General features: G+C 38.5%; 1 protein-coding gene across 2 annotated transcripts in view; it reads right to left on the bottom strand.

Annotated features, from left to right (window-relative positions):
* Positions 1-14,949, bottom strand: part of LOC140368636 (adenosine kinase-like) — a 256,046-nt gene that overhangs the window by 51,876 nt on the left and 189,221 nt on the right. For both annotated transcript variants that reach the window (XM_072455627.1, XM_072455628.1), the window contains exon 7: positions 12,789-12,959. In XM_072455627.1, coding sequence (XP_072311728.1) covers positions 12,789-12,959 — 171 coding nt within the window. The remainder of the gene's footprint in view (positions 1-12,788; positions 12,960-14,949) is intronic.

Consider the following 14,949-nt stretch of genomic DNA (forward strand, 5'->3'; position numbering starts at 1 on the left):
TTACTTTGTGCGACGCTCAAGCGGCAACCAATCAGCATCGCAGGTGGGGGTCAGGTGACATTGTTCGTGTTCTTTTCAAAGGCTGCAAATGACGTCAAGATAATAATACTCAAAAGTACTCGCTAGCAAGAGTCCATTGTTCCGCGTTAGTCATAACCACGGGGCTATAGATGATTAATACAATAAAGTGCTTTACCATTAAGTGTAATAGGAATCTGAAGAGAAGTGACCTAGAATTTGGCAGTGAATGTGAATCTTTCATCCGCAAAAGCCACTGTTTGGTTCACGGTGAAGTAGTTTTTTTTTTTTTTATTAAAGACTAAACGGCCGTGGCTGCATACTCATGTGATTAGAGTGAGGCAGATTTTTAAAAGATCAGAAAGTCCTGTGGTGGTTTTTCGTGTCGTATTAGTCTGAAATTATGCGGCACAATTGGGTTTGGGGCATTTTTGAGGCAGTCAAAGTACAAATATTTCTAACTGCCAATGTTTTATGGTTGTAGATGGCAAATAAATTAATAGAACACTTTAGGTAAATAGAAGTGTTAAACCTGCAAAGATTTAAAAATATATATATAATGCTATTTAAGCAAGTTAGTTATTCATTTTCTCATCCAAACTATATGATTTTGACAGTGTTTTTCAGGTTAGAGAGGATTAGACAGTGTTGTATTATATTATCTTTATGCTTTTGTGTAATCTGCAGATACAAATCCTGTTTTGAAGCGCCCCAAGAGTTGTTTTAAATCCTTTTTAAGAGCCGTGACGTTTAGTGTGTGTCGACCCGTGTGCCGTGGCGTGCTTTGGCCTTGGTTCTATTCAAAGTATTTCTAATATTCTAGAATCAGAATCAGAAAAAGGTTTATTTCCATTGTCGCAGAACAAACTTCACAAACTAGGAACCTGCTTCGGGGCTAAGGTGCAAAATACAACAATGAACAATAATAACAGCCAAAATATATCAAAAAAGGCAGTCATGAAATGTTTAATTCACTAATAAAAATAAAAATAGACTTGGTTTGAGTATATATACAAAATTAACACTGAACTTAGCCCATTCTACGACAAATACCGGTTTTCTCATCCTTTATCTTATATTAAATATCCACAAGTATTCACTAAATTGACCCAACGACGCACTCGCTTTTGCGGATGAAGTGTCTTGCCAGGAAGCACAGTGGCAGAATGTGTGCAACGTGCCTTACACTCACATCTATTCACGTTTCAAAATAAAAGTCATCATAAGAACACACATTTATGTTCCAATGTGTTCAGGAAATACATTGGAACATAAATCCATTTAGAACCATTATATAATTACTCAATATAATCTGCCGTAATGATAATAATAAACTCACCCTAGACCTTGTAATTAGCTACACTCGCTTCACTCCACTCCACAAAGCTGTGATAAAAGAGCACAGATTCTGACTCACGGTCGCGCCACGCTCAAGGTCAGAACGGCGCAGCTCGGAGCTGTGGTCACGTGACTCCGAACGCCACCTCTGATTGGCCGTTTTTAAGTCCGCGTGTAAAGAATCCAGCCACTGTCACGGGTCCAAACTGATAAACGCGGGTGTAGGGGTTAATGCGCTCGGTTTTAACGTATACATCGTTACAATTCACCTGCTTTTTGTGTGTTTTAAAAATGTTGGGTACCACTTTATAATAACTACACCTTGATTAGCGTCAATAAAACATGAACAAAGACTTAATTCATAATGAACAAACAGTTAAGTCACTGTACAAACAACTGCACAAAGGGGCTGTGTTTGATTGTTTTCATATCTGTTTCGCACGTGCAGAAATATTGCAAAAGCAGCGATTCTGGTGAAAATGAGACCGCTGAGTGCTGTCCGCATCCAATTAAAGAGTTTAAAATGAACTAGATGTGTTTTTACCGTTTTTAGAACAGTAAAAATCAGGTACAGCAACTTTATTTTTTAATTTAAGGTTAAGAGTTTGGGTATTAATGAAGCAGTTACTAAGCCTGAATCATTCTTAATAAACGATTTGCTCATTATTAATTAAACCTTTGTTCATGCTTTATTAAGGCTGTTAAAAGTGTAGTTATCATCAAGGGTTTTATAGTGTGTTTGTGCTTTTCGTTTGAAACTGATTTTTAAAATGTGCTTTAGAAATAAAGTGAACTGGACTGGATCAATGACAATTATAAGAGTATTTATTATAACATTTTTCTCTTTTGCTATAAAACACGACGACTGGCCAAACGCTGGTACTTGTGCCAGAAGCATTTTTGTTTAATTTCCTGCCCAAATATATTGTAACTGATTCAATGATTAATTGGAGACGGCTCCAAATGAATGCAATAAGAACATAAGACAACCGCGTGCAATTTTTTTATTACATTTCGGCTCGTACGTTTCAAACCGACTTCCCACATTGGCTTCGGAGCAACAGCAGTTAACGTTCCTCTCTGAATGTAAAGTAAGACTGTCCTCCATCTTGGTTTTGGACATCATCCAGTGCGAATGTAGCGAGCGTCTATTCGCGTCCGTCTTTGTGTGACACGTTGAAATGTTTCCGCCGCGCTGAGCTCAGACCGGTGTTGGGAGGTTGTCCGCGGGGGGCCGGTGAGTGGTCTCATGTTCTTATAGACTCTCTGTAGACAGCTCTGACAGGACGGACAGGCCCGAGAGGGGGAGCGCGCGCCGGAGAAAGGTGTTTTAAGACAATAGCTGTCAGGAACTCAAGTGATGTGCGCGGAAAGAACATCAATGTCAGCGCCGGGCGAAAACCGCGCAGGAGAAATCCATATGAAAGGAACGACACCTGCTTTTTATAACAGAAACATGCCGCATTGTGGAGTGTGAAATGTAAAGACTGTATGGACACAATGCAGACGCAGCTGACGGTTGAGGCGTGCGCAATATCCATCAATCAATTAAAAAATATAAAGGCATCTGCCGAAATGTAATCGCCAGCAGGTCATATTTCAGATTCAAGTGTTGGTGCTTCTGTCCGTATCAAGTGCACTTTGAAACTAGATTGTTTGTGCTGACTGAATTTGCCAAATGTCTCTACTCTCTCGCTCTCCATTTCACGTTACAACTTGTCCTGTTAGTCTGTTCTGTAACACCTTAAGGACCCAAAAAAGTCAAAAAAGTGTATTGTTTAGTAGTGTTATTTTATTATTATTATTTTTTTAAACAAATGTGTACTGTTGTCAATAAATAAATAAAACAATTAAATTATAATAATGAAAGCCATCTGTTGAAGAGGACATATTATGTAAAATTAACTTTAATGAGATTTTAACTTTGCTACAACAGTGTTTTCCTCATCCTAATCTTGTATTCTCCTGCAACTGAGGATTTCCTGTTTTCATCCCCTATGCCCGCCCCTATCCCCGCCCACATCCCTGCACTTAGTCGTGATCATTTCAAAAACTAAAACTCCCGGGTGACACACATCTGCTTTTCTACTTTTCACAAACAACACGTGAATGACAATCCGCTGCTTGCTACAGTGAATCGAGGTGAGGGTTATCAGCTCTGCAGTTTTGAACAGGAAGTCGATTGATCCCTTGTTATTACCAAGCCGTTTTAGATCAATATTGCGGTTTTCAATGAACACAGTGTGGGTAATGACTGTTTTAAGTTATAGTTCAACACTAAACAGCTGAAAAAAATCATGATACGTCTCCTTTAATAAGAAAAATTCTAATGAATTAAAAAACGATCCAAACGTGACAAATTTATGTTGGTTTTTGCTCACGTTTTTTTACAACATTGCCGAACCATAATCTGAATTGTCCGCACAAGACTTCCTAACGTCAATACCGTATTTTCCGGACTATAAGTCGCACCTTTTTTCAGAGTTTTTACTTATACTTATATTTATACACATATACTTAACCTCCGGAGCGACTTATATGTGATATTATTTGTTATTTTCACACTTACAACCGCATTTCATACTCCAGTGCAACTTATACGTTTTTTTTCTTCTCTATTATGCATTTTTTGGCCAGTGCGACTTATACTCCAGTGCGACTTATAGTCCAGAAATAACGGTACTTGTTTAGTAGTACCTGGTGCGTTCTATACGACCTAACTCCAAATGTACACAAGTTACAAAAAGCTCACACACGTAGGTAAGTCGTCGTACATTTGCGCGATTACAAATGCACAGATGTTGCGGCTACTTTTAGACGTGTGGCCCCGCAGAGCAGCGACAATAAACCCGTGTCGTTTTGCACCGGGAGAGACAGCGACTAAATGCGCTTTAACACAGCTTGAACACTCAGATGATGATGATGACTTCTTTTCTTTAACGCGGCGCACTTCTCCTTTGCGCTGGTTTTTAAACGGCTTACCTGGCGCGCTTTCAATTGCCGCGCCCGCCGCTGTAGTTAGGGAGAATACGCTGGGCCCGTGTACAGACGCTCCCCGGCAGAGCTGAGGCTTGGTCCTGTGGCGTCGACTGCGAGGGATCCTATAGATGTGTAATGTTAATGGCGGCGCTGCGTAACTGGCTCCTGGGCAGAAAATCTACTCATTACCGTCGCCGTTTTATTAAGGGAGCGCCGTTCGGAAGCGTTCGGAGGAGCTGAGCATAATTCGGGCGTCGCGCAAACGGCGACGCGGGTTCAAAGGGGATTAAAAGTTCAAGTGGAGTGCGAGGTTTTTCATGCCGGCGCAGCTACAAAACCGCGTCCTAATGTACTGCAATATAATGTAATGTATGTCGGATAACCTTTAATTTTTAGTGTACCGGCGAGTCATCCTTGTATCTGGATTGCAATGCGATTTTATTGTGGAATTTGATCGTATATTTGAATTTGTGCAAAATATTCACCCGTCGAGCTGGTGTTAAATGTGAAAGTGATTTGTAGGAATAGTTTCGATAACGGTCCAAAAATTCTTCCCGGCCTGTAGATAGAGAGGTAATGAACGGCAACGAGACTGAAATGTAGCTTTTGGAGTTTATCTTGAAGTTGAATATTGCAATACATGTTAAAAACCCAATCAGATGAAACGTTAGCGAACCTTAGCTGGTGCAGAATGTGCTTTTAAAGACAATAGACTGCATAGATTGTGCACTAAATCTGCAAAATCTGTACCTTTGCACCTTCTAATATGGTCAGAAAGTGTCCCTGAAGATGTTTGTGAGGAATACGCTTTGTTATAAAACCTTGTACATATAAAGTTTGACAATATTCACAATTAAAATGATGTGATTGTGATAAAATATTGAAACTAATGTGAAGCTGTTGTGCATGACGGAGGCTAATTCACTCATGTCAATGCAATGTAACGCCCGAAAATACATTTAGTTTATTACTTTCGCTGAATAATAGATTCATAATTACCGTATTTTCCACACTATAAGGCACACTAGATTATAAGGCGCACTGACAATGAATGGTCTATTTTTGATCATTTTTCATATATAAGGCGCAACGGACTATAAGGCGCATTAAGCGAAACAAAACGTGTACCACACAAAATCTCTTCGAGGTCAGTAAGCACAACCAGAATTCATCCATAAATAAGGCGCACTGTCGTTTTTTGAGAAGATTAAAGGCGTTTAAGTGCACCTTATAGTGTGGAAAATCCGGTAATAGAATCGCTGATACACAATCTTAATAAAGATTTAGATTTTTTGACGATTTCTGAAGATGCGCTACCGTCCCTGCCAGCGCGGAGTTCAGTGGTGCATGCTGGGTCAAATGTTGTCCTATTTATGAGATTTTATTTTAGCATCAATAGTATCAATATTTAAGCTCAAACAAGGTATATTGTTTTATGATAGATGGGTGTTGAGAATGATCATGACAATTCACAATTCAAAACACATTAATCCATCTTTTGAATGGCCAAAAGTACTCAAAATGGCCTCCGTAACAAGAAACTGAAGCTCATGAACGACACGCTTCCCCGTTTATGCAAACCGAGGGTCTGATTTTGTTCATAAATTCCTCCATTTCTGTTCTTGTGGAGTAGGTAAGGCGCTCCTCATCCCGCTCTAACGATCCGTGGTCATTAAACGGTGGGAAACGTGACGCTCTGGCTCTGATGTCATGTAGTGAGAGCAGGAGGAGGACTCGATTAGCCTCACAAGTTAGAACACACCACATGTTTACCGGTTCAAGTCTTAGACGCGGTGAGGCTCTGGTGAAGGAGGAGGATGTGAGGACCAGCAGCAGGACAGAGTGGTTATAGATCAGACTAAATCAAACTGTACTATCATTTTGTGTCATTTCTTTTGCTAGGTATGTCACATTTGTATTATTGTGATTATTATTATTAGCAACACTTAAAAAAAAAGAAAAAAAAGTTATGTGAAATCCCTTTTTAGGTTTATAATTTTTGGAATAATTTAAATTTTTTAAATATCTTTTTTAAAATATTACAAGTACATATTATTATAGTCACTAATTTTATGCATGCCTTATTTCATGTGTTGTTTTTGCTATTATTATTATTCATTGTTAACGCAGAAGCAAGTTCCTCGTTTGTTCACTGATAATGGGAATAAACCTCTTTCTGATTCTGATTAAATATGTGTACCTTTGTATTATACATGCCTTTGTAACAAATGTATTATAACCCCTCTTTTCTTTGGATGCCACCCCCTTATTTTTAAATTAGATTCTTTGCTGCCTTGTGTTCGTGCTGGTCCTGCCCAGTTTCTTTTGTTGTTGCTGTTTTTTTATGAAAAATATATATTCTAAAACAAATTACAATAAAAACAGCAAATGTATTATATAGTCTATATATATATATATATATATATATATATATATATATATATATATGTATTAATTTGTTTATTTATTTTTGTCATTTTAAAGCAAAAAGGGGCTTAAAGGATTTACATAAATATATTAAAATCCTTCATTAATCCTTCACAATACGTTTGAGTGTTTTGTGAGGCTCAGAGAAGGAGCAGGATTCACATAAACATAAACAAGATGAATGAAACACGCGTGAATGAAGCAAAATACAACTCCAGATGTGTTTTTGATGAAGACACAATGTTACAGCACGGTTAAAAACTCAGAAAAGTCCATTCTGAAAGATACGTTTACGTTTTATTTGTATTGCTCGGTTTTTGACAGGGTTAAAACCTAAAAGAAAGTGGGCTCAGCTGATAAAATACACACATAAACTTATGGAAGTTAAAGTGGAACTCCCAAACTCCCCCTCGACAGGAGTCCACTGTGCCTTGTATCGCAAAAGCACAGTCCAGTCCGGCCCGAGCCTCTCTTCAGGGGGAGGAAGCTGAGGTGAGCCCCCCGGCCGCACGAGGGGTCGCCGGGGTTGACTTGTGGGTTAAACTGGCCTGCTGCCTGTCACTCAGCACCACGCACCGCTGCCTATAGCCGACGCCCCCGTCTGGCCCCCGTCTGGCCCCCGCACAATGGGAGGTCTGAACTGCAACGTCGACCTCCGTCTTCCTCTCGAGTAAAACACTGGACAAGAGCGCTCCGTCTCACTCGGCTCAATATCGTCTCTGTTTGGCCAGGCTCTTATTTTGGTAGTGCCGCTCGACGTGTCTATAAAGCACTATTATGAAGCTAATCCGCGAGCTAATTTTACTGTCGCAAAAAATAAGCAGGTTTTGTTTGGATTAAGGGCAGAGCAAATGTGGACACTGGTCGAGTAAAGTTTCCGTGGTGAAGTTGTGAGGAAGCCACGGCTGACGTAGGAGCAGGTGTAAATACGCCGCAAAGACATACACATAAATATAAATAACAAGTTAGCCAGTGAAGCAAAAGGATAGCATTTTAGTGCGCAAAGTTATAATTAGATTGTTACATTTAACTAAGTTCTTTTTCACATTCACAATAAAATCAAGTAAATTATTTAAAAAGTTTTGTTAATATGTGTCCTTTAAGAAACTGCTTAAAGGACACATATTATGCAGTATTTGTTTTTGTAAAGGGCCTTTAAACATGCTCTTGACAACTTTTACTTTGGAATCTCATGTTTAAGAAATGAAAATAATGTATGTATTGAACACCATACATTACCTTCTATCCATTCGGTGTTCCCTCATCAGGATTGGTGTCAGCCTGCCAACTACAGGCGGCAGAGGGAATCACCATCAGGAAGTAAACAAAAGCTAGCTTGCCCCGACATGCTAACACCAGCACACAGTAGAAATTAATGCAATCTGACAGAATAAATGCTATGAACGAGTCCGACAATTAATTATGAATGTAAAAAACTGTAAAAAACTAGTAAAAAACATAGTAAAAAACTATGACATCGCGAATCTAGAAAATTGAAACTAAAAAAGTGTTTATGTGAAGTGAAGATGACCTCATAAACAGGATTCATGAAACAAGCGTGAATGAAGCTCAACGCAATAGAATAAAAAGTATGTGTTTAATGATGGAACAAAGTTATATCATGATTAGCTTAAAACAAAGAAAAAGTAAATTTTGCATAATCTCCCGGCCGATCTAGCAAGTCACAACTCTGTTTAATATCTTCAATATCTAACGTCATACAATATATATTTTTGTCATAAGAAACGGCTGGCCTCAAGCTTGAATTAACAGACTTTTCTTTTGGAAGTGGAGATGTTTTGACAGGAATCGACCACAGTATGGCATTAAAATTGTCTATCACCACTGAGACAAGCCAGCAGGTCAGTTACAGGTCAGATCTGCGGAGAGCTGATACTGCTCCCAGTAAAAACACCTGTATTTGAGTATATACAAGATAAGAGGCCATACTGTGGAGCATTCACATCATTGCGTGTGGCTTTCCCCAGCAGGAAAGTGACATGTTGCACCTTTAACCAGGAAAAACCCGATGAGATTCAGAAGTGCAAATCACAGCACGGAAGGACACATCAAAATAAGGCGATTTTGTCAGGCTCTAAAAGAGAAAAAAAAAACTAAAATTGAATAAAAATAATTTACCCACAGACACATTTACCCACTGTGAAGCCTCACAAACAGATAATTGTCTCTACAAATACACGTAATTATCCCCCCGCCATTAAAACGTAATGACTGGAGATGTGAGCAAACGTCTTAAGCAAACAACTACAGAGCCACCCAGAAAGGGAAAAAAAATAAATCACGGCGCTTGCAAAATGTACAGCGGGCTCACACTTCTAGACAGACTCGTTCTTCACAGCAATTAGGAGCAGCAGAGGGCCTGTATGTAAAGAGAGAGGGGGGTGGACTTATGTTTGGGAGAAAAGAGGAGAGAGAACGACAAGAAAAGAGCTTAAGTCAGCAGCGGCTATAAATCCTGGGATGCTGAGCGCTTTTTCTCCCCCAACGATGTCCTCATGTGGAGCCCATTTCGGAGTTCTGTTTAGTAGCTTTAGCAGCGGGGAGGCTACGCTACACCCGCCTGATCTGTACCCTGTAAGAGGACACTTCCCATTCACTCATGACAGAGGGAGTTATGGGTAATAGTCTGACTAGAAATGTGTGTAATCGGTTATAGACTTGCGATGAATTGCGTTTTTTATAAAGGAGTTGCCAATTTTGGGGGATTTGGGAATTATATGTATGAGTATGTGATTTACATGAAATAAGTACAAGTTTGGCGGTGTTTTTTGAGAGTGTGCATGGAAAATACTACTCAGAGCACTAGTTAGTTACTTCATAGACACTTTTTTAACAGGGTTTTGGATAGTTTATTCATACAAAATAAACTATGACACTTCCCATTCACTCATGACAGAGGGAGTTATGGGTAATAGTCTGACTAGAAATGTGTGTAATCGGTTATAGACTTGCGATGAATTGCGTTTTTTATAAAAGAGTTGCCAATTTTGGGGGATTTGGGAGTTATATGTATATGAGTATGTGATTTACCAAATTTGTACTTATTTCATATAAGTACAAATTTGGCGGTGTTTTTTGCGGTTTCACAAGTGTGCATGAAGAATACTACTCAAAGCACTAGTTAGTTACTTTATAGACACTTTTTTAACAGCGTTTTGGATTGTTTATTTGTACAAAACGTGAAAAATTAAATGTTTTGGATGAATTAAACCGCTATCTGAATATATTTTCAGCTCTGCCGATGCAGTGCTGTTATGTTTGTTTGCAGGTACAAAAAGGAGCTGTAACATCTATGATTTTAAATGTTGTGGCTGGAAATTCCAAAATACAAGTATTATAACACAACTATAAGCACAAAAAATCTAAAAAGTACAATTATACCAATTACAGAAACATAAGAGTAACTTCTCTTTTTATTAGAGCCTAACAAATAACAGATGAGTGATGAGTATTGTATTCAATTCCCAATTAAAACCAATAAGTGACATATACCTGAATTAAAAACATATCTACAGTTGTTCACGAGCATTTAAACCACAGAAATACTTGTTTTGATTTGCAAATGTTTGGAATTTTTCATAGCTATGGGTGGAAAGTTGTTTGTTTGTTCATCAATACACACTGTGGCATTAAAATAAAATAAATTATTATGACCTTATCACTATTTGTTAAGGATTGGCTTTTACAAACATGCCTAATTACTCCCATGTAATTTCAACTGACAACTATCACGTCTTTGGGCTTGAATAATGGCACCACTTTGTGAAAAAAAAAAATGATTATTTGTGCTGACGGAGCAGACGCCAAACTTTGTGCCAGTTTCATCAGTAATTACAGAGATATTAACCATAAATCAGGTCAACAAAACGTGTCATCTGAGGGCAAATAACGGGCAAATCCCACTACGGATGTTCCCAAACCAGCTCGATTTTAAATGTCGTGAATGTTTCGACGTCCCGAAAACGCAAACTACTGTCGACCGATCCACAAACGTTCTACAAATGACACAACTCACACGAATCAAAAGGTAATAAACTGAGATTACAAACTAAAATTTATCAAATTAAGAGAAGTCGAGCGCTTCTCATCGCCGGCGAAAGGCCCGACGCTCGAGATGGACAAACACATCACTAACACTAAAGAGGAGACTCGTACTTAGCATAACCTATTTTAACGAACCGAAGATGCGGCCCATTGATTCCCATTTCCATCCTGTTCACGGGGACAAGGACAATAGACCGATTAATGGGGTTGCTCCGGCCGTAACCGCGCATCGCCTCGGCTTGTTCTTTTACTTTGACCACAGGCTGACCCCGCTATCCTCTCTCCTCTCACTCACGCCGGCGGGAGGAATCAATAAACCCCCGTGCGATTACGATGAAGGATGGCGCCGGCTAATTCCTATTCATCTCTTTATGGCCCGGCGATAAGTGAAAAGTGAAATGGCTGTTGAGGAGTGAACCGGTGGACATGACTTTTAATTTGGCGGCGGACGATTTATAATTAGGGGAGAAGGGAACCTCGGCGACGCTGCCCAAGGTGTTAAAGATGTTATTCCAAGATCAGATGGGGACGAAAGCGCGCTCGTTTGCTTTAAATCAACGGATGTGAAAGCTGAGATTACGGGACTGAAGGGGATCCGGACGCTCGGGGAAAGGACAATGCGAACTCACAGACACTTCAAGAACTTCTTTTTGTAATTCGACTTGTGAGAGGAAGACGACACGTGGCCGCTCGTCAAGTGATGAGCAGCGGGAGTACAAGTTAAAGGAACCCACAAATGTAATTCATTTCAGTTGGGAGTCTTCATTACCGTGTCGTAGAGTTCCTGAGTCCAGTCAACAAGATAAAATTGAATAAGGTGTTAAAACGATTATCTTTATTGTACATTGGTATTTAAATACACAATCAACCAAGTAAAGGTCCAAATATGGTGACTTTGAGCTTCAAGATGGAGAATGTTTGTGTTTGATCGAAAATCAGACAGCTTATTATTCTTTTGGACATTTTAATTTAATAATGGTGCTTTCTTTGTGATTAAAAAAAAATAAAAAAAATATTTGCTTCTGTCTAATATACCGTATTTTTCCGGACTATAAGTCACACCTTTTTACATCGTTTTGGCCGGGGTGACATATATGTGATATTATTATTATTGGTCTACCTCTGGAGTTTGTGGAGTTGTTTAGAAGTGACACAGAGGAAGAAGAATTCAATGGATTTAGTGATTTGGGGTAAAACTGATGCTTTGGTAAACTTGTTAGCATGTTCTTTATGCTATAGTTATCTGAATAACTGTTAATAAGTTATGTTAACATACCAGACACTTACCACAGTTCTGTCTGTGCCTCATGTAGCTGACGGTGTTAGCGTTAGCATACGTACACCTATTCACCATGTTCTCTAATCTGTTATTGTTTTAAATTACATAGATTACAAGATGAAATATCTGTTCTTGGTCTTAGATTTTATCAACAAAATTTCTACAAAAAATGCAACTTATACTCCAGTGCGACTTATATGTGTTTTTTTCTTCTGTATTATGCATTTTATTGCTGGTGCGACTTATTATCCAGAAAATACGGTAATCCAGATAACAATTACAATGATCAAAATCCAATTATTTTTTATAGTTGACAAGTTATTAGATTAGCTGATTAAACGTTGCAGCCCTAAATCCTATCATAGTTTATTTTATTTACTATTATAATTCATGTTTTAATTCATTATTCTCCATATAAAATTAGTTTAGTGTCACTCAATCTGCTTAAATCATTGACCTGAACGCGTGAGAAAGACACACGTCAATGGGATGAACAGTGGACCATTTTGTCAAACTACACACGCTTTAATCTCCAACAACTCTTGGACAAATGAAGCCCGAGTCCTTTGACAAAGCCCTAAAGCTGTGGCTGATACGTGAACATCTCTCGCACCGTCTCCGGTTACGCCCGGCCCCGCCCGGCCCCGCCCCGCCCGGGCCTCACCGGCGGCGGCTCGCTTACCGTCTCGTTGCCAAACAGGATGTCCACGTACGGCAGCACCTTCATCAGGGGCTCCTTGAAGAACTGGCTGATGAAGGGAGCGGACAGGTTCAGCCCGAAGATCTTGTCGTGGTCTGAGGCGTGTTTGGCCACTTTGAGGATGGAGTCGGGGGAAACGGTCAGGAAGAAACCCTGGGAAAAAGAAAGAAAACATACATCATAAACGTATTGCATTAACAGATTTTCTTTCCTCTTTCTTCTTTTTTTCTACAGTTGTTATGTAAAAAACAAACCAGCATAAAACACAGGACGTGATACAGGGAAAAAACATACAGGTAGTGAAAAAAAAACTAAAAACAGTATACATTTTCCAGCGTTTATTCCCCATTTATTCCAAAGTTTATCAAATACGTCATAAACTTATTGCATTAACGGATTTTCTTTTCTCTTTTTTTTTTTAATCTCCAGTTGTTATGTAAAAAACAAACAAACAAACAAACAAACATAAAACACAGGACATGACACAGGGAAAAAACAGGTAGTGGAATAGATGAAAAAAAAAAAACTAAAAACAGTATACATTTTCCAGCGTTTATTCCCCATTTATTCCGAAGTTTGTTAAATATGTCATAAACTTATTGCATTAACAGATTTTCTTTTCTCTTTCTTCTTTTGTTCTCCAGTTGTTATGTAAAAAACAAACCAGCATAAAACACAGGACGTGACACAGGGAAAAAACAGGTAGTGGAAAAAAAACTAAAAACAGTATACATTTTCCAGCTTTTATTCCAAAGTTTGTTAAATACGTCATAAATGTTCAAATCAAGTTAAAAGGTAATTTTTTTCAATTGGATTAATTTTTATAATTTGGGTCCTGTCTTTGATTGTTGCTTCAGTTTGTGTCGTCAATTTTTTTTTTTTGTTATGACCATCTTCTATACTGCCAAACGTATGCTCCAACGCCAAAGGTATCCATTTATTATGTCCATGGCAAGAGTTTTGAGGCCCAAATACACAGTTCCGAAGTGAAGTGGAATGTAGAAACAACAGTCAGACATGTTATAAAATACCCGAATATATTTTTCATTACTTGGATGGATCTGCTATGTCCTGTCATATTACTAACGGATTTCTTACATTTATCAAATTATAGGTTGTTTTATTGAGTGGAAGATATGTATTCTTACTGTGGGCAGAATCACCTCACCACAGATCAGGACACTCTCTCCGCTCTGGAAAGCAGCTTCAGTGAGAGACTGATCCACCCTCGCTGTGTGAAGGAAAGGTTTCGCAGGTCTTTCCTTCCTGCTGCTGTCAGACTTTATAACAAAAACTGTTAGTACTGAACACTCGCAATACTGACCTAACCATGTGCAATTCCGTCATATGTGCAATTACTGTCGTGATTCATGTGCAATTACTGTGAAATTCATGTGCAATCCATGTGCTGTCGTGACACATATTCATGTGCAATTACTGTCGTGATCAAATGCAATGGTATTATGTATTTATTTATTTTTATATTTATTATTTTTCCCCTCCATCCCTTGTTGGGAAATGGGAGGTTTTGTCTATAGGAGTTTTTGTTTATAGGAGATCTTCTACTGAGAGTGTTTTTCAGACTTTCTATAAGTGATCTGTTCTTTTCTTCTGTATCTACCTCTGTATCTACCTGCGTTGCATCAATGAAATTTCCCCATGTGGGACAATAAAGGAATATTTTATCTTATCTTATCTGACTGGTGACATTTCGTGCGTGTCTCCATGGAGATAAATAGTTTAAAACCATTCTGTGGAACATTCCAGGGAAAAAAACGCCAAGTAGAGAAGAAAAGTTACATAGTGCGCCTTTTATTTAATTTATAATAATCCACGCGAAAAATATGGTTTGGTTTTGGGCTGTCCAATTATTTGATAAGCTGTAATTAGCAAATCTTAAATGTTGCTGATATTTAGGTAAAGTAACTGCTCAAAACTCACTTTGTATTGCCAATTTTGTTTTCTTTTTTTCTTTTGCTCTATTTAAATAATCAGTTCGAAAGCGCTGTATAAAATGTATGTATTATACTGTATTTCCCGGACTATAAGTCGCACCTTTTTTCGACTTATATTTATACTTATATACTTATACTCCGGAGCGACTTATATGTGATATTATTTGTTATTTTCACACTTGTAACCG

This window comes from Eucyclogobius newberryi, unplaced genomic scaffold (genome assembly GCF_026437365.1).
Source record: "Eucyclogobius newberryi isolate DKJ021-1_F unplaced genomic scaffold, fEucNew1.0.hap1 SCAF_20, whole genome shotgun sequence".
Classification (NCBI taxonomy): Eukaryota; Metazoa; Chordata; class Actinopteri; order Gobiiformes; family Gobiidae; genus Eucyclogobius; species Eucyclogobius newberryi.